Genomic DNA, 24,669 nt, shown 5'->3' with positions numbered 1-24,669 from the left:
CTACAAAAGGTACAACACACAAAAACTCAGTGGCATTTGACCTGGTCTGGCACCTTACAAATCTTCGAGTCCTCATGTGAGTAATTGTTGGTACTAGCAATCTCATGGTCGCTGCATGTAGTGGGTAATATGGATTAATCAGAAATTTCAGCATTTCTTAGTTCTCGAGCTTGTTTAAAGAAGACTGGATAGGGTTTATCCTGTGAAAACCTCATGTATATTTAGCCTATTAGGGAGTCAAAACCTACACAGTGTCCTGTGTGTTTACACGGGGCACTGAGGGTGAATCACTCTCGCTCTCAGCCTTGATGTAATTGAATGGACGAACAGGCTCGAGGGGCTGAATGCCCTCCTCCTGTTCCGATGTTCCTAAGTTTGCTGTGTCAGTGTAAATCTTCTCTCCAAACCCATTGATAAGAATCTCTTTCTGAGGACATTTTTCAGGTCTTCAGATGTTTTGCCAATGTTGATCATTATAGATTGGAACCCAAACTACTCCTTAGAGCAGAAAAAGAAAAGACTTGAATTTATATAGCGCCTTTCACTACCACCGGACGTCCCAAAGCGCTTTACAACCAAGTATAGTCACTGTTGTAATGTAGAGAAGGCTAAGAGAAGATTTGATCGAGGTGTTTTAAATCACAAAGGCTTTAGATAGAGTAAATGAAAGGAAACTGTTTCCAATGGCGGAAGCGTCGGTAACCAGAGGGCACAGATTCAAGGTAATTGGCAAAAGAACCAGAGGCGACATGAGGAAAATCTTGTTTACACAACGAGTGGTTAGGATTTGGAATGCAGTGCCTGAGAGGGCGGTGGATACAGATTCAATAGCAACCTTCAAAAGGGAATTGGATAAATACTTGAAGGAGAATAAGTAGAAGGCAACGTAGGTGACTAAGAGCTTGGTCAAAGAGGTAGGTTTTAAGGAGTGTCATGAAGGAGGAAAGAGAGGCGGAGAAGTTTAGGCAGGGAGTTCCAGAGCTTGGGGCCGAGGCAACAGAAGGCACAGCCACCAATGGTTGAGCGATTATAATCAGGGATGCTCAGGAGGGCAGAATTAGAGGCATCTCAGGGGAGTTGTGGGGCTGGAGGAGATTACCAAGGTAGGGAGGGGCGAGGCCATGGAAGGCCCCTTTCGCTGGCTTTGTGCTCTAACTGTAGCTAACCCAGCAACACTAACAGCGGTGGTTAAACACAATCCAACTTCCTCCAGGGCAATAAATGCCACTGACTTTAAGCAATCTTGCACAATGTAAAGCTCCACCATAAAAGCCAATAAGTTACCATTTAGCTTGTGCACTGAATAATTAATAGGATTTCATAGCCAGGAATTAACTACCAAGTATCTGTAGACGCCAGAGTATCATGCAGCTGTGTGAGCTCGGAGATAAAGACATTTTAAAACATATATATTTTCCTATTTTGTAGTTATTTTGGTCCTATTTCTGTTTTCACCCTCCCCAACCCCAGGCACTATTGCCAAGCTGAGAAGGTGAGCAGGCACACTGGTTGTGCCCTGGGATGATTTACTATTTCATGCCTCACCTCTCAGCTTCCCCAGAAGGCCCAAAGAAATTCACACTGGGGTTTTGTGGATGGGCACCTGCTACTCTCTAGTGGATATATGGCCACAAAGGCAAAATACTGCTGGAAATCGGAAATATAAACAGAAGATGCTGAAAATACTCAGTGGTTCAGGCAGCATCTGTGGAGAGAGAAACAGAGTTAACGTTTCAGGTCGGTGACCCTTTGTCAGAAGCATATATGAGTAGAGTTTATAAGATATGTCCGAGTAAATGGTCATCCCTCATATTCCTATTTATGGAATTTTCCTGGGACCAAAATGGCTGCATTGTTTGTTTGCTTAACAACAGTGCCTGCAAGTCAAGGTATGCGAAACCAGTAGATTTAATTGTTTTGTGCGTGGGCTTTGCAACCCTCCAGGCTTGTCCAGGAATTAAAGATTAATGTGATTGACTCTGCTGTGACCAATCACAGGAGAAAAACAAGAGGGGCATTAAAAAAAAAATGTCTTTGAGCACTAGTTTATTACAGCAGTTATAAAAAATATCGGAGCTAGGAACAAGGCTGTTTGACTGGGTGGAGCAGTTGGAGGCTGCAATTAGGGTTGCCAATCCTCCAGGATTGGCCTGGAGTCTCCAGGATTTGAAAATTCATCTCCAGGACACTGCTGGGAGCAAAACTCAGGAGAAAACTCATAGAGGGCGTTAAAAACATTGTGCGTGTTCATTATCTTTAAACACAACATTTGTTATAAAAATATAAGAGATGGGAAAAAAGTTAAGAAAGAACTTACATTTATATAGCACCTTTCGCAACCTCAGGACATCCCAAAGTGCTTTACAGCCAATGAAGTACTTTTGAAGTGTAGCCGCTGTTGTAATGTGGGATCGTCCAATTGGGGAATGAAGAGTCTTTGCGCTTTCTCGTGTCAGTTGGAAAGAGACCGTAAGGATTGGTGTTGGTAGACCAATGGCGGGAGAGTGGGGCCAGGGCAGAGGTTGGTGCTGGTAGACCAATGGCGGGAGAGTGGGGCCAGGGCAGAGGTTGGTGTTGGTAGAGCAATGGTGGGAGAGTGGGGGCAGGGCAGAGGTTGGTGTTGGTAGAACAATGGTGGGAGAGTGGGGGCAGGAAATCATGTGATGAAACCTCTAGAAATACCTTAAACCAGAATTGGCAACCCTGGGCTGGAAGTCATGTGACGAAACATCAAACAATATATCCAACCAGATTTGGCAATCCATTTGTCCATCAAGGATCAATAACCAGTGGGACATAGATTTAAAGTAATTGGTAGAAGGATTAGAGGGGAGTTGAGGAGAATTTGTTATCACTCAGAGGGTGATGGGGGTCTGGAACTCGCTGCCTGAAAGGGTGGTAGAGGTAGAAACTCTTATCGCATTTAAAAAGTATTTGAATATGCACTTGAACCTACAAGAGCTGAAAAGTGAGATTAGGTTGAATGGCTTTTTCGGCCAGCACAATGCGTCGAACAGCCTTCTGTGCTGTAAATTTCTATTATGATTGTTTTTTAAAAATTCATTCACAGGATGTGGGCATGGCTGGCATTTATTGCCCTTGAGAAGGTGGTGAGCCACCATTTGAGAGGACAATTAAGAGTCAACTACTTTGCTGTGGGTCCGGAGTCACATATAGGCCAGGCTGGGTAAGAACAGCAGATTTCTTCCCTAAAGAATGATAGTGAACCATTTTACAGCAATCCAGTAGTTTCATGGTCACCATCGCTAAATATATTTAGGGTAGCAATGGACATATATTTGAAAGATAAGGGAGTCAAGGGTTATGGGGAGTGGGCGGGGAAGTGGCGGTGAGGCCAAGATCAGATCTGATATGATCTTATTGAATAGCGGAGCAGGCTCAAGGGGCCAGATGGCCTACTCCTGCTCCTATTTCTCATGTTCTTATTACTGGTACTAGCTGATTTTATTTAATGGAATTTAAATTGCCCCAGCTGCCGTGGTGGGAGTTGAACTTGTGTCTCCAGATCATTAGTCCAGGCCTCGGGATTACTAGTCCAATAACGCAACCACTGTGCTACTGTTCCCCTTACATGGAACATTATCTCATAGAAACATATAACATATAAAATTCTGACGGGATTGGCCAGGTTATAGGCAGGAAAAATGTTCCCGATGTTGCTGCCCTAATGTAAACAAGTTCTATTGAGGCCAATTCACTAAATATATTCAAAAAGGAGTTAGATGTAGTCCTTACTACTGGGGGGAATCAAGGGGTATGGCGAGAAAGCAGGAATGGGGTACTGAGGTTGCATGTTCAGCCATGAACTCATTGAATGGCGGTGCAGGCTCGAAGGGCCGAATGGCCTACTGCTGCACCTATTTTCTATGTTTCTATGTTGGGGAAGTCCAGAACCAGGGGGGGTCACAGTCTAAGGATAAGGGGTAAGCCATTTAGGATCGCGATGAGGAGAAACTTAACAACCTGTGGAATTCTCTACCACAGAAAGTTGCTGAGGCCAGTTCGTTGGATATATATTCAAAAGGGAGTTAGATGTGACCCTTACAGCTAAAGGGATCAAGGGGCATGGAGAGAAAGCAGGAAAGGGGTACTGAGGTTCAATGATCAGACATGATCATATTGAATGGCGGTGCAGGCTCCAAGGGCCGAATGGCCTGCTCCTGCACCTATTTTCTCTGTTTCTAAGATATTGTTTGACAATATTGTAGAATGGAAAGCTCCAGTTGAAGGATTTCAGTGAAGTTAAATATAATGAAGTGGCTGTGTAACCCCTTTTATATATATCTATATATATATATGTGCAGGAAGACTTGTTTACATCAGGGTAACAACACGTTTCCCTTCACCCCCAGTGCCCTTGGCTGACAGTCGAGGCAATGGCCTGTCTGTCCTTTTATACTGAGCACGTGACTCGCGCCAGACGTGTCTAGACTCCCGTGTCTAGACGCTGATTGGTCCGACCACACGTCCACCCGAGCCACGCCGTCGGATTTGGACCAATCGGCGCGCGGCACTCGCCTGGCCCTTCCAGGGGATTGGCTGAGGCTGGCGGCCGGCGTGCGGTGGGGCACGTGGGATAGATTGCCTCGCCCGCGCGGTGCAGCCAATGGGGGACGGCCGTGGTCAGGTGGTCCTGACAGGCGATTGGCTGAAGCTGGCGGCCGGCGTGCAGCGGGGCCACGTGGGGCAGATTGGGGAGCGGCGGGGGGCCGGGCCTGCGAGGTGAGCGGCAAAAAGCCTGGGAGGAGAAGGTGAGAGCGGGTAGGGGAGGGTATGTACCTCACAGGACAACATGGCTCTTCAATCAACAAGATCTAAATCCCCCCCACAACCTGCAAGAGGTGTAACCCTCCTGGAGTGGAATGGGGGAATGACAGAATGGTGACAGCACAGCAGGAGGCCGTGCGGCCCTCTGAGGGCACTTGGTGACACAGGGGGGGGGCTCCAGTCCCCACCCCAGGGACTTAGGCTGGCACTCCCAGCGTAGTACTGAGGGAGCGCCGCACTGTCGGAGGGGCAGTACTGAGGGAGTGCTGCACTGTCGGAGGGGCAGTACTGAGAGAGCGCCGCACTGTCGGAGGGGCAGTACTGAGGGAGTGCCGCACTGTCGGAGGGGCAGTACTGAGGGGGCGCCGCACTGTCGGAGGGGCGGTACTGAGGGAGTGCTGCACTGTCGGAGGGGCGGTACTGAGGGAGTGCCGCACTGTCGGAGGGGCAGTACTGAGGGAGTGCCGCACTGTCGGAGGGGCAGTACTGAGGGAGCGCCGCACTGTCGGAGGGGCAGTACTGAAGGAGCGCCGCACTGTCGGAGGGGCAGTACTGAGGGAGCGCCGCACTGTCGGAGGGGCAGTACTGAGGGAGTGCCGCACTGTCGGAGGGGCAGTACTGAAGGAGTGCCGCACTGTCGGAGGGGCGGTACTGAGGGAGCGCCGCACTGTCGGAGGGGCGGTACTGAGGGAGTGCCGCACTGTCGGAGGGGCAGTACTAAGGGAGCGCCGCACTGTCGGAGGGGCGGTACTGAGGGAGCGCCGCACTGTCGGAGGGGCAGTACTGAGGGAGTGCCGCACTGTCGGAGGGGCGGTACTGAGGGAGCGCCGCACTGTCGGAGGGGCGGTACTGAGGGAGTGCCGCACTGTCGGAGGGGCAGTACTGAAGGAGCGCCGCACTGTCGGAGGGGCAGTACTGAGGGAGTGCCGCACTGTCGGAGGGGCAGTACTGAGGGAGTGCCGCACTGTCGGAGGGGCAGTACTGAGGGAGTGCTGCACTGTCAGGGGTGCCGTCTTTCGGATGAGATGTTAAACCGAGGCCTCTGCTCTCTCAGGTGGACATAAAAGATCCCATGGCACTATTCCGAAGAAGAGCAGGGGAGTTATCCCCGGTGTCCTGGGCCAATATTTATCCCTCAATCAAAATAACAAAAATATCAGATTATCTGGTCATTATCACATTGCTGTTTGTAGGAGCTTGCTGTGCCGCGTTTCCCTCATTACAACAGTGACTACACATCAAAAAGTACTTCATTGGCTGCAAAGCGCTTTGGGACGTGCGGTGGTCATGAACGGCGTTATATAAATCCAAGTCTTTCAGCAAGTCCCACTCCCCTGTCCTTTCCCGGTAGCCCTGCAAATCTTTTTTCTTCAGGTACTTATCCAATTCCCTTTTGAAAGTCACGATTGAGTCTGCCTCCACCACCCTCTCAGGCTGTGCATTCCAGATCCCAACCACTTGCGGTGTAAAACATTTTTTTCTTGCGTCGTAACATCAGCCATGGTCTTATTGAACGGCGGAGCAGGCTCGAGAAGCCAAATGGCCTCCTCCTGCTCCTATTTCTTATGTTTTTATTTCTTATGTCGCCCTTGGTTCTGCTGCCAATCAGTTTAAATCTGGTCCTCTGGTTCTTGACCTTTCTGCCAATAGGAACATTACTCTCTATGTACTCTGTCCAGACCACTCATGTCTTTGAACTCCTCTCAACCTTCTCTGTTCCAAGGAGGAGAACAACCCCAGCTTCTCCAGTCTATCCTCGTAACTGAAGTCCCTCATCCCTGGAACCATTCTTGTAAATCTTTTCTGCACTCTCTCTAAGGCCTTCACATCCTTCCTAAAGTGCGATGCCTAGAATAATACACAATACTCCAGTTGAGGCCGTACCAGTGTTTTATACAGGCTGATCATAATTTCTACACTTTTGTACTCTTATGCTTCTATTTATGAAGCCCTGGGATCCCCTATGCTTTTTTAATCGCTTCTCTTAAAAGGGAGGGACACTGCAAACCATGGAGCCAGCTCCATGATGCCCACTGGGCCACTAGGGAGGTTTTCGGTTGGGCATGTGGCCTGGCACCCAAGAGGGTTGGTGGCCTGGCCGAACCAACGGCTGCCATTGTCGGGCTGACAATAAAAAAAAAAGATGGGGGCTGCGGCACAGGGCCCTCCCCTTTAAGAGTGGCCGGGGTGTGCCAGCTGTCGGTGGCATCGCCCCATGTCAACCTCGCTCCCACGAGGCAATTTCCCCTGCCTTAAGGGATCAGCACACACAGTGATGACATCATCGGCGTGTGCGCCGCCTACGTTGAAAACCACGGGGCGTGACACAAACACATTTTTGCCTGCGGCATTCCGGGGGGGGTCGCTTTCGCTGCCTTCCCCCAGGCGAAACTTACTTATCGTCACATTAGCGCCTCCTGGAGGCACTAACAGGCCTTTGGAAAGGGGCAATTTTAGTCCGTAACTCTGTTACCAATCATGTTGAGCTTGGAGGGAATTGTGCTTTTTGGCTGAGATACGGGCTATTATTTAGCTCGAGCACTGGTTTGATATTCTCCAAAACACATTGGAGAAACTGGCACAGGTTTGATGGTCCAAATGGTCTGCAAAAGTGCTGTTTAGTTCTACTATTCTATGATTCTAAGTTCAAGCCTCAGATCCTAGGTAGAAAAGCAAGGGACCCCATTGAGTTGTGTACTATTAAATGGTGTAGAGAGGTAAACCCAGAATATTACTCCAGAGTTAGTCACAGTGGCAGAACAAGAAAACCTAAATTTAAATGAATGAAAAGTAAATATGAAGGGGCAATTACTCAAAGTGTGATAAATGCTAGGAACAAAGGTACAGTCAAAACCAGGGGCGTTCAAAATACAGTTGGATGTTTGGCTACGGGTCTTGGTGTACGAGAGGTACAAACTCAAACGGACTAAATGGTCTTTTTTGTCTTTGGTTCTTATCTGACAGATGGATTTTAATGTAGATAAATGTCAGGTATTATGCATATTGGAAAAGGATCAAGGTCGGTGCCTGTCCATAGCCAAGAGTGGGAAAAAGATTTGGATGCAATTATTGAACATTGCTGAAAATGTCCAAGTGAATCTGTTGTCCACGCAGCTACCTCACTACTCTGGCATCAAAATGGCAGAGTGGTGCACAGGGCTCTCCCTCCTCAGTCCCTATATGAAAAACCTGCCCACTAAACACAAGTAGAAATTAAAGAAACACACTAAAGATAGATGCTTCACCCAAAATAACTCCGATCTGCTTCCGAATCAGTCACAGTGGCTAACTGCAGGCGGAAGGAGACAGGAAGTTGAATGCTCATCAACTCCTCTGCATGCACAGGATTTCAAAAAGGCAGCAGAACTCAGGCCTTATTTCAGAGAAACTCTTGACAAAACTTGGTGCCTCGATAGTGAAGTTAGTCATTTAGAGGTCTCTAATATCAAGCGAGGCCAGAAAGCCATATGAAAAATTGGGCCACAGTAACAACTCAAACTCTGTCAGTGTCAGCCATGGCTCAGTGAGGTGGCACCCTCGCCTCTTGAGTCAGAAGGTTGTGGGTTCAAGTCCTGCTCCAGGGACTTGAGCACATAAATCTAGGCTGCGGGAGTGCTGCACTGTTGGAGGTGCCGTCTTTCGGATGAGACGTTAAACCAAAGCCCCATCTGTCCTCTCAGGTGGACATAAAAGATCCCATGGCACTATTTTCAAGAAGAGCAGGTGAGTTATCCCTGATGTCCTGGCCAATATTTATCCCTCAAGCAAAAGAACATAAGAAGTAGGAGTCGGCCATACGGCCCCTCGAGCCTGTTCCGCCATTTAATACGATCATGGCTGATCTAATCATGGACTCAACTCCACTTCCCTGCCCGTTCCCCATAATCCCTTATTCCCTTATCAGTTAAGAAACTGTCTATCTCTGTCTTAAATTTATTCAATGACCCAGCTTCCACAGCTCTCTGAGGCAGCAAATTCCACAAATTTACAACCCTCTGAGAGAAGAAATTCCTCCTCATCTCAGTTTTAAATGGGCGGCCCCTTATTCTAAGATCATGCTCTCTAGTTCTAGTCTCCCTCATCAGTGGAAACATCCTCTCTGCATCTACCTTGTCAAGCCCCCTCAGAATTTTATACGTTTCAATAAGATCACCTCTCATTCTTCTGAATTCCAATGAGTAGAGGCCCAACCTCCTCAACCTTTCCTCATAAGTCAACCCCCTCATCTCCGAAATCAACCTCGTGAACCTTCTCTGAACTGCCTCCAAAGCAAGTATATTCTTTCATAAATATGGAAACCAAAACTGTACGCACTATTCCAGGTGTGGCCTCACCAATACTCTGTATAACTAGCAAGACTTCCCTGCTTTTATACTCCATCCCCTTTGCAATAAAGGCCAAGATTCCATTGGCCTTCCTGATCACTTGCTGTACCTGCATACTAACCTTTCAACATAACAAAAACAGATTAGCTGATCATTATCACATTGCTGTTTGTGGGAGTTTGCTGTGTGCAAGTTGGCTGCTGTGTTTCCTACATGACACGAGTGATTACACTCCAAAAGTACTTCACTGGCTGTGAAGTGCTTTGAGACGGCTGGTGGTCGTGAAAGGCGCTATATAAATGCAAGTCTTTTTTTTCTCTTCCAGTTTAATATTTTTTTAAATTGCACAATCTGTTTAAAAAAAGTAGACTGGCCAGCTAACATAAGACAGGTGACAACTCTATTTAAAATGCTGCAGGGCATGGATAGTGGCAATGTATGTAGGCTCTTTGAATTGAGCTGTAAGTACAAGTAGTCTTAAAGTGAAAGCCGGGGCCATCAGAGGGAGCAGCGCGTGCTGCTGCAGGAGGGCGACGGCTGCGAAGCCAGGTCACTGATTGCAGTGCGGGCAGGCACAGCAGGAGGGGCGAAGGAACGGCAAGTAGTGACCAGGGCCCAGGAGAGGTGTGAATCTGGGGCCCAGAAGAGACGAGGGCCCAGGGGCAGCACGAACTAGCTCACACTGCGATATATGTGCGCGCACTCGGTCCGTGCAGCAGAGCTTGGTCTCCAGTTGTCTTGGGTAATCCTTACCACTGGACCAAGACCTCGCTCTGTCAAGCCCGTGTGGTGGCTGGTGTGCAACGGCCACCCCACGTTAAAAAAATCCACGCACAGGCATCTTCCACCCTTCAACATGTAGTTCGGGATCTGGAATATTAGGTCCTTCATTGAAACACCTGGGAACTCGCTCCTTTTTGGCGTGGAAGCAAGTCATCCTCGCTTTGAGGGACTGCCTATGATGATGATGAAACCTCATCATCATCATTTGAGGCGTGAAGGATTATGCTGGCTGTGAAAGCACGTTGATACAGGGACTGGGGAGAGAGCTCACAAAAGCAGTGCATGTTGCATTGGTTAATTGCTTCAAAAATGAAAAATGTATGGTTTAGAATGGGGTTGTGGGAAGAGGGAGTGGTGATTCAGTTTCTGATGACCAACAAAAGACACATGATTCCTGTGTCACTGGGGCCTGGCTTAGAGGTGAATAATGGAGATGTGTGGATGGATGAAGACACTGGAGTTTCACACAAGCGCCTTTTAGGCAGGGCAGTCCATACTACTGCCCGTGGTCCTCAAGCAATCTGCAAGTTTCTTTAAACTTGCCCATAAAGGCCAGGTAACTGCGTTCTATTTGCGCATGTATTTGTTACCTGCTGGTTTTTCCTGTTTTAAATTTTGTGGGCCTAGCAAGTGCTGCACTTTGTTCTGTGGATAAGCCTTAATTCAGAACACCAAGCTCCATTAGTATCCGCAGCCTGATATCTGTACAGATTAATGGGAACATTGATTTAAATGAGGCTCCAGGATATGAACCTAAGCATGAAGGCAAGAAGCTTGGAGACTCTTGTCGTTGGGAGCAGAGAACATTTATGCAGAATTTTCATAAGATGACTGAGGAATAGTCTGATTGTACATGGTTTGTAGCAAGAGCAGATTTCTCGGCTCCAAGGCTTTTCATTTCTGACTTTCTTCTGTTGAGATTAGCCTGCACGGTGTGGTCAACACACTTTATTTTATGATCCACAAATCCAATTGACTGTTGTTGCTGTCATAAGTATTCCAGAACTGTGTTTGATCCAGAGCTCTGATTGATCCAATGTCAGCTCCATAACTTTGCCTCATGATATTTATCAGTATTCTGCAGAACAAAATTATTTGGATAATAATGTTTTGCATTACTACTGGTTCCATGTACAGCTGAAACTTTTGCGGAGTTTACAACATGTCACAGATTGAGCAGTGAGGTTGGGACCCGAGGCTGAAGAATGAGCAGCTGAAGAGAGAGAGAAATGTGCAGCAGAGCCTGCGAATGGAGATCAGCGTGGGGCCCAGGGTACAGTGTCAGCACTATACGCACAAACTCGCAAGCTGCTCCAAGCTCAAGGTGCTCACCCACACTGCGATACCTGAAAATCAGGGTGAGAGGACCTGAGGGAGGGAGGGAGGGGGTTAGTGGGAATATGTGCGTGTGTGTGTTTGTGTGCTGGGCCCATGCAGCACAGCCTGGTCTCCAATCATCCTGGGTCCCCTTGCCATTGGACCAAGACCTTGCTCTTGTCAAGTTCGTGTGGTAGCTGGTGTGCAACGGCCACCCCACGTTAAAAGAATTCGCACACAGGCATCTTCCACCCTCTAGAATGAAGTCCGGGACCTGGCATCAAGTCACCTTAGAACTCACATTAGTGTGGAAGCAAGTAATCCTCGGCTCCCAGGGACTGCCTAAGAGAGAGAGCATCAGCGCACAAATGCATGGCACAGCAAAATGGTGGGGGGGATAGTATGTGCATAAGGTGCCCTATAGGTTTTCTGTCTCAGTTGTGGAGAAGCAGTCAATGGAGATCAGGTATTTTTCACCTGAAGGGAGCGAAAGTAAATGGAAGAGTTATCACTGTCTATCGGCCAGTTCAGATTAGCAATGATGGAGGCCAGAGGCATGGGCTGCCTCCCTAGCTTAAAATGGTCTATATGCTAAGGTGACCAGAAAATTAAAAAGAAATAGAAGATTGTTAGTGGGAGAGAATGGCAAAATAGAGACATATTAATACACTCTAAAACTCTTAATTATTCAACATCGAGCCAGATGTGTTTTTGTTTCTGTAGATTCTTGGGGGTAAAAGGAACAATTAGGATTGAGAAACTATATTAAAAGACATGGTAGCTGTTGATGGTTCTGTTCTATCACCGATACAAGAACTATTTTAAATCCGCCTTGGGCCGTAATTTCTGGCTTCTTATTTTTTAACCCGCCTCTTAGAATGGCATTTCAAATGAGCTACTTCACACCCAAAGGCATCATCTCGGCGAGTTGTTTTCTGGTGTGAATTTGTGACTTGTGAGTAGGAAATAGAAACTGCGAACAAGGACACCTGTGTCATGCACAAGGTGGCTCCAGGAAGCTGCAGCCATTCTGGGAGACCCTGCGGTGACTTGGCCGCGAGTCTTGCTGGAACAGCCACAGTCGCAAGTGGAACCCTAAAATGCTGGGCCTCGCCCCTGGGACAAAGTTTCCAATCGACCTTGTTAGGGGTGGAGGCTTCCCCCTACCGTTATAAGGACAATGTTGGAATGTGTTTTTCCTCTCCTGCGAGAATCTTTAGAGCTTGCACTAACAACAACTGTTTGTATTTATATAGCGCCTTTAACATAATTAAACGACCCAAGGCACTTCACAGGAGCGTTATCAAAACATCTTTTTGACACCGTGCCATATAAAGAGATGTTGGTGCAGATGACTGAAAGCTTTGTTGGAGAGGTAGGTTTAAAGGAGCGTCTTAAAAGAGGAGAGAGAGGCGGAGAGGTTTAGGGAGGGAATTCCAGAGCTTAGGGCCCAACTAGCTGAAGGCAGGGCCGCCAATGGTGGAACATTTAAAATCGGGGATGTTCAAAAGGCGGAGCACATAGGTCTAGGGGAATTATAGAGCTGGGGGAGATTACAGGGATCAGGAAGGGCGAGGCCATGGAGGGATTTGAAAACCAAGGTGAGCCTTTTAAAATCGAGGCGTTGCTTAACTGGGAGCCAATGTGGGTCAGCGAGCACAGGGGTGATGGGTGAGCTCCGCAGGTCGGGCTATAAAAGAGCTGGGGCAGCGTACCGCTTCAACCTCGAACGTGAGCTGCTCCAAATGTGCAACGTTTTTCAGATGGGTGACGTCATCAAAACCCTGGTCGCCGTTTTGGAGCGTGGGCAGGAACATTGCCAGGGCCAGAGGAGTGGGAAGGTCGGGGCGGATAAGCGGTGAGTGTTTGTGGCGCGATGCGGTGAATGTTTATGGCGGAGGAACGGCGAGAGATCGTGACGGAGGTGCGACAGATAAGGGTATGGGGCCCAGAAGAGCCGAGGGCCCAGGGGCAGCACGGGCCAGCCCACACTGCGATATGTGTGCGCGATAGGTCCGTGCAGCAGAGCAGGCCTCCAGTCATCTTGGTTAATCCTTGTCACTGGACCAAGACCTAGCTTTGTCAAGCCCGTGTGGTGGCTGGTGTGCAACGGTCACCACACGTTAAAAAAATCCACGCACAGGCATCTTCCACCCCCTCAATTGGAGTTCAGGACTGGAACATCGTGTCCTTCATTGAAACACCTGTGAAATCGTGGAAGCAAGTCATCCTCGTTCGAGGGATCACCTATGATGGGATGTTGAACATTCCCATTTCATCATCATCATAGGCAGTCCCTCGGAATCGAGGAAGACTTGCTTCCACTCCCTAAGTGAGTTCTATGGTGGTTGAACAGTCCGATACGAGAGCCACAAACTCTGTCACAGGTGGGACAGACATTCGTCAAGGGAAGGGGTGGGTGAGGCTGGTTTGCCGCGCGCTCCTTCCGCTGCCTGCGCCTGACCTCTTCACGTTCTTTGCGTTGAAACTCGAAGAACTCAACACCCTCCCGGATGCACCTTCTCCACCTCGGGCGGTCTTCGGCCAGAGTCTCCCAGGTATCAGTGGTGATGTCACACTTTACCAGGGAGGCTTTGAGAGTGTCATTGTACCGCTTCCGCTGCCCACATTTGGCTCGTTTACCATGACGGAGCTCCGCATGAAGCATTTGCTTAAGGAGTCTCGTATCTGGCATGCGAATTATGTGGCCTGCCCAGCGAAGCTGATCGAGTGTGGTCAGTGCTTCATTACTGGGGGTGTTAGCCTGGACGAGGACACTGACGTTGGTGCGCCTGTCCTCCCAGGGGATCTGCAGGATCTTGCGGAGACATCGTTGGTGATATATCTCCAGCGACTTGAGGTGCCTTCTATACATCGTCCATGCCTCACATCCATACAGGAGGGCGGGTATTACAACGGCCCTGTAGACCATGAGCTTGGTAGTAGGTTTTAGGGCCAGGTCTTCAAACACTCTTTCCTCAGACGGCCGAAGGCTATACTGGCGCACTGGAGGCGATGTTGAATCTCCGCATCAATGTCTGTCTTTGCTGATGAGAGGCTCCTGAGATATGGGAAATGGTCCACGTTGTCGAGAGCCGCGCTGGGAATCCTGATGGTTGGAGGACAATGCTGTGCAGCAAGGACAGGCTGGTGAAGGACCTTGTCTTATGGATGTTAAGCGTAAGGTCCATGCTTTCATATGCCTCAGTGAATACATTGACTATGTCCTGGAGTTCTGCCTCAGAATGTGCGCAGACGCAGGCATCGCCCGCGTACTGCAGCTCAATGACAGAGATTGGGGTGATCTTGGACCTGGCTTGGAGGCGGCGTAGGTTAAACAGCTTCCCACTGGTTCTGTAGTTTAGTTCCACTCCAACGGGGAGCTTGTTGATTCCCATTCACACCTCTTCTAGACACATCTTTTGTTTCTTTACTTTATCTGTTACCATCTCCTTTTGCTTTGCACTATTATCCCTTTTGTCTTTTATCCCTTTTGTCTTTTAATCCCTCCTGCCCTGCACCCTACCACAGACCTTCCATTGTGTTTCTTCCTCCCCTCCCACCTTTCCCTGCCCCTGTGCTTGCTTAAAATCTGTTTTCCGAAAGGTCATTAACTCTGTTTCTCTCTCCACAGATGCTGCCTGACCTGCTGAGTATTTCCAGCATTTTCTGTTTTTATTTTATGTTAAAAGGCACCTCTTTAACTAATCTGTTTTCCTTCTCTCCTCTCCTCAACCACCCCCCCCCCCCCCCCCCACCCCACCCCAGTACGTCTTAAAATCTCACAGCTGCTGCTTTTCATTTCCTCATTGGTGCAGGACAAGAAGACTGAGTATCGTTCCACGTCAGCTTTTGAAATTTTGAATGCCAGCCTTTGCTCCAGTACATTCGATAACCTGCATTGAACGGTATCGCCAATAACTATCGGTGTGGCCATCATGAAGTTTCTTGCAGTGGCAGTTCTATCCGCATGCCTGTGCCACATTGCCAGCGGAGTCGGGCGGAAGGATAGGCGGAGAGAGCACGATTCTCAAAGTACAGGGAAATCTCAAGATTCGGGGACTTTTGAGATGAGATCACCTAACCTGAATGACGAGGAGTTTCATTCCAGCCACATGCCCGATTATTTGAAGTGTGACTCCTGCAGAGCGATTTCTTACCAGGTAAGTTCAGTGCGCCGTGATGCTGCAGGCTGTTGTGTGGCAACACCTGTTTTGGTACCCATTTTTTAAATTTCAAAATATACTTTATTCATATAAAAAATTTGCACAAAACATTGGAAGACAGTTCAGTACATTTGGATGCGGTCAGCAATTCCATACAATACATTTGGATGCTGACGGCAGTTCCATTCAATTCATTTGCTTGCTTTACATTTCGAGGTACATTTCAGTACAATCCAAGATACATTGTAATACAGTCATCATATTAATTTACTAGTGGCACTATACGGTACACTGAATGGGTGAGGGTACAGTTACATTTCTTTGCAACATACATTACGAAACAGAACTTGCATTATACATGGCACTACATAGGTTTTTTCAGATCACGGTGCTCTATGTATACAGAAAGTTTACAAGTACAGCCTGAGGGGAGTTTTATACTGATTCCAGCCCCTGGGTTTATCGAGGCGGAAGGGCTTTAAACTGTGGCTCTTCCCCATTCACCTAGAATACAGTGACCATTTTTCTGGACCTTAGTCTTCTCTCTGTAATTACCGCCGTGTGTATTGCCAATTCCTTCCTATCACTTAATGTAACCAAGTTCATCAAATGCCTATACAGTCTACTCCTGTTAATGCACAGTTGTTTCCAACACAAAAAGTGAAATTAAGATACTTTTAATTAAACATTAACAACAGCAACTTGTATTGATATAGCACCTTTAACATATAAATATATATATATTATTGGTGGCCGTGCCTTCAGCTCTTTGGGCCTTAAGCTCTGGAGCTCTGGATTTTTCTGTTTTTTCTTGTAACACTGTTGTGACGGTTTACTACGTTAAAGGCGCTATATAACTAAAAGTTATTATTATTATATTGAAACGTCCCAAGGTGCTTCACAGGAGTATTATGAGACAAAAAAAAATTGACACCGAGCCACATAAGGCGAAATTAGGGCAGGTGACCAAAAGCTTCATCAAAGAGGCAGATTTTAAGGACTGTCTTAAAGGAGGAGAGAGAGGCGGAGAGGTTTAGGTAGGTTTAACCAGCTTTATAGTTTAAAAAAAAAATGAATTGGATAATTCAGAATTCCTACATTATAATGGTGACTACATGTCAAAAGTTCTTCTTTGATAATGAAGTGCTTTGGGACGTCCTGAAGTCATGAAAGACGCAATCTATATTCTTTCTTAGTTGACATCACTGAAAGGAGTAGACTGTACTTATATCTAACTGTGTTGGGTGAGTGGAGCAGGAAAGAGTAGTTCTTTGTGTACAAAAGGAATAACGACATTTAGATCTGAAAAATGGTTAACTTTGTTTTAGTTACATTACTAAATTTTAAATCTTTCTGAAAATTAAACTGGTAAGTGTGTTTTGAGTGATCTACCCTTCACAGGAATGTGGATGATTCAATAGCAGAGAGAGGATGGGGCTGTCCCACAACACAACCTGCAGACAAATTTGAATTTGCAAAAGAAAAGTTCATGAGTAATGTTAGAAACAAGTATTTAAATATTGTAACTGTGGTGGCCAGCAGTGAGCTGTATCATTAGTACTCTTTCATTACTGCTTACTATTAAATGAATTTATACTAAAAATCAATCTCTGCTAGCATGGTATTTTAAATGTATACTGAGAAGCAGCACCTTTCAAAGGCAGACTTATCCCAATCGATGAAGCCAATCCTTTCCCAGCCGTTTTTAGTTTTGGTGGTCAGAACATCAGAACAAAATAAAATAACCAATTCCTTTCTGTTTTTATCCTGCTGGGAATTGAAGACTATATGACACCTCTGAGGACAGTTCTGAAAGTTTACTCAAAGTTGAGAGTAGAAACATAGAAACATAGAAAATAGGTGCAGGAGTAGGCCATTCGGCCCTTCTAGCCTGCACCGCCATTCAATGAGTTCATGGCTGAACATTCAACTTCAGTACCCCATTCCTGCTTTCTCGCCATACCCCTTGATCCCCCTAGCAGTAAGGACCTCATCTAACTCCTTTTTGAATATATTTAGTGAATTGGCGTCAACAACTTTCTGTGGTAGAGAATTCCACAGGTTCACCACTCTGGGTGAAGAAGTTCCTCCGCATCTCGGTCCTAAATGGCTTACCCCTTATCCTTAGACTGTGACCCCTGGTTCTGGACTTCCCCAACATTGGGAACATTCTTCCTGCATCTAACCTGTCTAACCCCGTCAGAATTTTATATGTTTCTATGAGGTCCCCTCTCATTCTTCTGAACTCCAGTGAATACAAGCCCAGTTGATCCAGTCTTTCTTGATAGGTCAGTCCCGCCATCCCGGGAATCAGTCTGGTGAACCTTCGCTGCACTCCCTCAATAGCAAGAATGTCCTTCCTCAGGTTAGGAGACCAAAACTGTAATACGAAGGGAGTTTGAAAATGCAGGAAATATGCATCCCGAATGAAGGGGCTTGGGGTGAGGAATGAGGGACCACTGTTCCAATGGGATAGAAAAAAGGCAGGGAGAAGAAAATTGAAATATAATAATTATCAAAAAGACTGGCTTTACCTAACTTCTGCTTTAAACACATTGACGTTTCGTTAAGTTAATCTTTCATTTGTTGTTCTACTCCGTATTGTACAGATGCAGGAATATCTTTCAAAGAGTGAATCGAAAATCTCTGCAGTGAAAGAGGGGAAGGCAGTACTGAACGAATCTGATTACACTGATGTTTTGGAGAAATGCTGCTCCCAGAGTTGGGAAAAGTGAGTTGGTCTGTCAGTTCATCTTTTACATGAAATGAATCATTCCCTTTCTGTACTTGTCATGGATAGCATAAACCATGTAAATAAGTAAAGTGTACAAAAGAACACCATTAAAATGAGATTATGAGTCTTAGCTCGGCCTTTATGAATAATTAGCCCATTGTCATGAGTGCATTTTTATAGGTCGAGACCAATAATTACTTGTATATTGATATAAATAATTGCAGATACCTGGGAGTGAGTTACAGACTGGAATCTAAGTTACTATATAGCGAATGACAAATAGCTCAAAGTGATTACAAAAAAAAATAAACTGATTTAAGATTTCCACAGATACCATAAACCAAAAATCTGATCATGTGGTTCAGATCACATGCTGTTTGTGGTTTATAAACACTGTCTGATCCAGTGAGATTAGATTACAGCCTGTAACCACTCCACATTCTTTTTAATGATATATTCATGCTTCAAAGGGTATGGACTATCTTTATTCAAGTTTTTCAATTTTACCAAGAAATTATTTTTAGTTCATTGCCAGGAAATTGTGTGCACAGAATGTAATCTATTCATTAATTCTATTAGGGTTACTTGCCCCGTATCTGCAGTTTTTCTAAAATTCCTTACAGCATAGAATGACTGAATTTTTTTTCCACATTGAGATATACTGTAATTATTGAACACTTAAAATTAACAGTGTGTTGACAGCGGAAGGAGTTTGGTTTCCCAGTGCTCCAGGCACACTCATAAGAACATAAGATAATCAGAATTAGGAGCAGGAGTAGGCCTCGAGCTTGCTCCGCCATTCAATAAGATCATGGCTGATCTTCGACCTCAACACTTTCCCGCCTGATCCCCATATCTCTTGATTTCCCCTAGAGTACAAAAATCTTAGCTTTTTAAAAAAAAAGCGAAGGCAGAGCCTCAGTTTAACGTCACATCCAAAAGACGGCACCTCCGACAGTGCAGCACTCCCTCAGTACTGCACTGGGAGTGTCAACCGGGATTTTGTGCTCAAGTTTCTGGAGCAGGGCTTGAACCTATGACCTTCTGGCTCAGAGGCAAGAGTGCTACCCATTAAACCATGGCCGGTTATAGGCAAGGGTAGCTCCATGCCAATTTTCGGTGGGTTCACAGAGCAGAGGTTAAAGGCACTGAGAACAAATAACACTTTCTACTCATGGCAGACCAGAGGCACACACTGTTTGCACCAAGACAACGCTCCCAGGTCAGGACTCGTGTGTCATCAATTCTGCTGTCCTGGTAAAGTACATGAGCCTCTTGTTATTTGTCTCCCCACAATTGTCCAACCAACCCAGCAAACATTTGTCTTCCTAGCGCTCATTTCGCGCTCAAGCTGGGCGAGTCGCAGCCCAATTTCTCCCTATTGCCATCTAGGCTGGCACATGAAGAATGGCCATTTAAATGAGCTACCTTGGGGCACTGTGAAACTCTACTCCAGCATGAGTTGGCACGTTCAAGAGAGAAGAGGAAAATGGGCAGTACAGGTGCAGCATCCAAAATACGGAGTTGTGGAATCCGGAATGTTCCGGAATCTGGACGGATTGGTGGCAGGGTCGACTGGAATCCATAAAATGTTCCGGAATCCGGATCCACCGACACTGCCGACCTCGAGTTCTTGCCGCTGCCTGACCTTGGGCCTCGCCGTCGCTGCCCTTACCTCGGGGCCTCCTCACCGGCCCATCTGAACAGCTCCTCTTCAGCGGGGCCCTGCCCGACGGCCTCATCGATGGGGCTGGAGGCCCGAACAGCTCCTTGGCGAGCACCCCACCCGCCCCTCCACTTTCTGACGTTCCGAAACGCGGAAAAAAACGAACCTGGGCTCGGGTGTTTCCGGATGCGTGACGTCAGAAAGACGTTCCAAAATCCGGAAAAATGCGGAATCCGGAACGGCTTTGGTCCCGAGGGTTCCGGGTTATTGACGCTGCACCTATATTTATTTCAAAAATCTCTTGTGGCTTATGTGGTCATACTAAGCCCTTTAATATGTCACTGTGTTAGAATGCAGACTGTGCATCTTATGCTATCTCTCGTACGGTGGTGTCTGTGTTATTAAAGTAAGCGCACACCCAAGTATGTTCGCCAAAGTTTCAGTGTGTACCTAAAAGACTTCTACCGTATAGTTAGATACTTCGTACCGCATCTATTAATAAGCACGCATCCCACTGTTACTTGACCATAAGGCCCGGTGTATCACTGATATTTTTGTTTTATTCCATGCACTTTGCAGGCATGGCGTAATAGTGGTGAATGGTGTTAAACGTCTGTCAGGTCCAGGACTGGAGACAGAAGACTTTATGGGAGTGATGGTGTTGAATGGACCATGGCCGGGAAGGTAAAAATATCACACATGCTGTAATTTGAACACCTATAGTGCGGTAGTCATTGCATTCTATTGTACGTGGAACAATAATGGCATCGTCACTTAAGAAACTGTTCAGGTATAACAGCTCTACAGTTGTTAGTTGTAGTTGAATGAGTTGAAGTGTTACAGGGGAATGTTTCCTGTTTCTGTACAGTTCCCACACTGTGAATTTCCAAGACTGGTCAACTGCCACTTCTGTGGATTGAGTCACTTCGGTTTAAAGGTGTCGCCTATTTTGACGTATCTCGCTCAAAAACAGTTGCAGATTTGCGTATTTAAGGGGCTTTTCATTCTTCCCACTGATTTTTATCATAAACCTCATCCTCAAAATGTCTTTGTTGATGCCATTGTGCGTGGAGAAAGAAAGGCTTGCATTTATACAGCACCTTTCGGTGCCCTCGGAAATGTCACAAGGTGCTTCCCATACTGTACTGACTGTTATGTAAGGCTGAAGCCATTTTGCACACAGCAAGATCTCACCAACAGTCATGAGTTGAATTACTAGGCCAGAGTGCCACAAGCTGAGCCGAACTGCACTCCGAGGATAGGGAGGAAAGATCAGATTGAATTGCCCTAGATCTCTCTCTGGCTGGCTGAAGGGCAGGATTGTAAGGCTTGAGAGGGTTGTCTACCCAGTAAGTCAGAGAGAGAAATGTGTGTGACACCAGAAATAATTCAAGAGATAGATGGAAAAGGCAGTATAGTAAAAAAAAAATTCAATTGTTAAATAACAACAAACACAAATCCACCGCTACAGATAGTGTTGAATCGGCAAGATAGAGATTCGAAACCCAAGGTTGCTTCTGTTTTAAAAGTAAAATGGAAGCATAAAGAAATGGAAGCACACAGCGACCTATCAGCATCTGAAAATATAAAAGACAGGTCAACGTTTGGCCATTTCTTTCGGACGCTGACGGACATGCCGTGTATTTGCAGCATTGTAGGTTTTTTTTTTCAGATTTCCATCATCCATGTATTTTTTTCCCTCCCTCTTTATTTCTCTTGATCAGACCGTTTAAACATTTCTGTATAACCCCTACAGGCTGTTCAAAATGTGCCAGGCCTACCTGGGAGAGTTTTCGGAGGAAGACATTTACGAGGAGTACAGAAACAATCGGGATTATTTAGAAGATTTTCTCTGCTTTGGTAAAAATGGAGCGTGCGCCAAACACACAAAATTCCAAGCAGCGTTCAAAGACGAAATCTAAACATTTTGCGTTGGCTCTTCAGGGGATAGAAGTGCACATCAGGAATTTGGGCTGAGGCGTGGTGGTCGGGGGGTGGGGGGGGGGCGTATGGGAGGAGGGAGGCAGCAGGCCCAATTGACAACTTACACGATTTTCCATGACTTAAAATGAATAAACCAAAAATAATGAGTCAGGCACGCTCCACACCCAAGTTCCAGATATGCACTGCTGTCTTGAAATGCTATATAATAAATTAATTCATCCATCTAAATGTTATTTAAAATTCTGATAATTAGTCAAGCTTTCATAACCTCATATGCTGTGATGCTGAACTTCCATCATATTCTTGCGTGTAAATACTTGGGGTCCAAAAACCACTGTTTGCGATAGTATTCAGCCCCCACTACTTAAAAGATCCATGTTTAAAACAGACAGTAGCTTATATCGACCAAAAAGCAAAAACATTAACCATTTGCATTAACATCAAATTCAAAATTGCTAGTTACAGCGTCTTTAGTGCTCCATTTATTACGGACAGAAACAGCTAGAGGCCAGTGTCTTACTGGGAAGCTGCCGATGATTGAGGTCAGCGCTGCAGATTATGGGTACTCCAAAACTCCCATGACAAATTGTTTTCTTGTCTAGTTACCCTGTTTGCAAAAGTTTTACTGAAGCAGAAACTATCTCTAGATAAGTCCAGCTGACATAATTTCTAGCTTCAGGATTACATTGTTTTACGACAATTTACATTGTTTTTCCCCAGCCCAAGTTCCTGCCCCATCCCCCAGCCCAAGTGCCTTCCCCATCCCCCAGCCCAAGTTCCTGCCCCATCCCCCAGCCCAAGTTCCTGCCCCATCCCCCAGCCCAAGTGCCTTCCCCATCCCCCAGCCCAAGTTCCTGCCCCATCCCCCAGCCCAAGTGCCTTCCCCATCCCCCAGCCCAAGTTCCTGCCCCATCCCCCAGCCCAAGTTCCTGCCCCATCCCCCAGCCCAAGTGCCTTCCCCATCCCCCAGCCCAAGTTCCTGCCCCATCCCCCAGCCCAAGTGCCTTCCCCATCCCCCAGCCCAAGTGCCTTCCCCATCCCCCAGCCCAAGTTCCTGCCCCATCCCCCAGCCCAAGTGCCTTCCCCATCCCCCAGCCCAAGTGCCTTCCCCATCCCCCAGCCCAAGTGCCTTCCCCATCCCCCAGCCCAAGTGCCTTCTCCATCCCCCAGCCCAAGTGCCTTCCCCAACCCCCAGCCCAAGTGCCTTCCCCATCCCCCAGCCCAAGTGCCTTCCCCATCCCCCAGCCCAAGTGCCTTCCCCATCCCCCAGCCCAAGTGCCTTCCCCATCCCCCAGCCCAAGTGCCTTCCCCATCCCCCAGCCCAAGTGCCTTCCCCATCCCCCAGCCCAAGTGCCTTCCCCACCCCCCAGCCCAAGTGCCTTCCCCACCCCCCAGCCCAAGTGCCTTCCCCACCCCCCAGCCCAAGTGCCTTCCCCACCCCCCAGCCCAAGTGCCTTCCCCACCCCCCAGCCCAAGTGCCTTCCCCACCCCCCAGCCCAAGTGCCTTCCCCACCCCCCAGCCCAAGTGCCTTCCCCACCCCCCAGCCCAAGTTCCTGCCCCACTCCCCAGCCCAAGTTCCTGCCCCATCCTGACCCCAGTTCCTGCCCTATTTAGGGAGAATGACTACAACACATTGCACTGAATTTTAGCCTTTAGGTGATTAACTCCACGATAGAGATGCTCAGCACATACAGGCACATACATGGCCTTCATATGCAAACAGCGGGAAGGTAGTGTTTACACAAACATGCCCAGTATAAGCGACGGGGACTGTACCTGAATTCGTATAAAAGCAAATGAGATTTCAGTGGAGGTCTGGAGAACAATTCGAGTCTAGTAATCATTTATAGGTTGTGATAGTTCTAAAATGGTTTTAATAGTTTGAAAATAATGCTCTCTCTTGTGAGTGCATTAACCTGTTAATGAGTACATTGCTTACCCAAGACAACATTCTTTGCACGAGAGGCTGGACTGTAAACATCAGCACATCATTGGGTTGGGGTGAGGACGGGGGACAGGGGACATTACAGCTGAGCACAATCCTATCCTTACCTGTGATCCGCCTGTGCATTCTTGAGCAAAGTGTACGAGCGAGAACCATAAGAACACAAGAACTAAGAGCAGGAGTAGGCCATTTGGCCCCTCGAGCCTGCTCCGCCATTCAATAAGGTCATGGCTTCAACTACCCATGCTCCCCGCCTGCTCCCCATAACCCTTGACTCCCTTATCGTTCAAAAATCTGTCTATCTCCACCTTAAATATATTAAATAACCCAGCCAATGGCCCTGGCTGATTTCCCTCCCTAGCTCAGGGCCGGCAAGTGGTAGCACCTCTACTGCCACCTTGTCTGAAACCAGAGCAGAACAGAAACTGACCAGTCAGACCTGGGATCTTCTGGTCTGCATTGCTCACCTACACCTTGCTTTCGCCAGCTGACCCACTGGGGGCAGTACAGATAGCTCATAACCTGGCTTTACATTTTTTTTTACATGTACAGCACCAAATTCAGATCAGTATACAGATGATGGTTATTATAAGTTATATTCAAATCTGTGTTTATTTCATAATTCACTAAATACCTTTGACTTGCACACAAGCTGATATTATTCAGTGGTCACAAGTCAGACAATGTGTCTACAATTTACACTTTAGATCAAAAAACCTTTGAAGTGAATGGAAGGAATCACCCACAGGAGGGTTTTTAAGCATGTTTTGACATTTATCTTGTTGTCTAAAGTTTGTTAGTATGGTTGATATAAAATAAAGTTTTTGCATTTTAAAGACGTGTAGATTTTTAAAAATTTCTTCAAAGCTTAGTAGTTAATGTTTTTAATAATATTTAATATCACTAGCTTGATTGGCAAACTGTTATTTATTAGATTTGTGGAGCACTACTTTTGGAGACAACAAATTGGGCTACTCATTATAGCGAGGAATACTTTTCC

The 24,669-nt window shown here is 46.8% G+C and overlaps 1 protein-coding gene across 2 annotated transcripts; it reads left to right on the top strand.

The window, feature by feature from the left end:
• The first annotated feature begins 4,652 nt into the window (after positions 1-4,652).
• Positions 4,653-24,505, top strand: LOC139276470 (marginal zone B- and B1-cell-specific protein-like). Of its 2 annotated transcripts, none has more exons than XM_070894506.1 (5): positions 4,653-4,743; positions 15,032-15,376; positions 17,989-18,110; positions 20,359-20,463; positions 21,536-24,505. In XM_070894506.1, the coding sequence occupies exons 2-5, from the start codon at positions 15,152-15,154 to the stop codon at positions 21,699-21,701; spliced, it is 618 nt and encodes a 205-aa protein (XP_070750607.1). In that variant the 5' UTR covers positions 4,653-4,743; positions 15,032-15,151; the 3' UTR covers positions 21,702-24,505. The 2 variants fall into 2 exon arrangements, with proteins under 2 accessions (XP_070750607.1, XP_070750606.1); XM_070894505.1 differs by having other exon boundaries at positions 4,685-4,772.
• Positions 24,506-24,669: the final 164 nt, after the last annotated feature.

The sequence above is a fragment of the Pristiophorus japonicus genome, chromosome 11 (assembly GCF_044704955.1).
Source record: "Pristiophorus japonicus isolate sPriJap1 chromosome 11, sPriJap1.hap1, whole genome shotgun sequence".
Taxonomy (NCBI): domain Eukaryota; kingdom Metazoa; phylum Chordata; class Chondrichthyes; family Pristiophoridae; genus Pristiophorus; species Pristiophorus japonicus.
This window is presented reverse-complemented; position numbering and strand designations above follow the sequence as displayed.

Coding starts and splice junctions, on each gene's coding strand:
- LOC139276470 (XM_070894506.1), top strand. CDS start 15,152: ATGAAGTTTCTTGCAGTGGCAGTTCTATCCGCATGCCTGTGCCACATT. Junction 18,111..20,358: donor TGCTCCCAGAGTTGGGAAAA/GTGAGTTGGTCT, acceptor TGCACTTTGCAG/GCATGGCGTAATAGTGGTGA. Junction 20,464..21,535: donor AATGGACCATGGCCGGGAAG/GTAAAAATATCA, acceptor TAACCCCTACAG/GCTGTTCAAAATGTGCCAGG.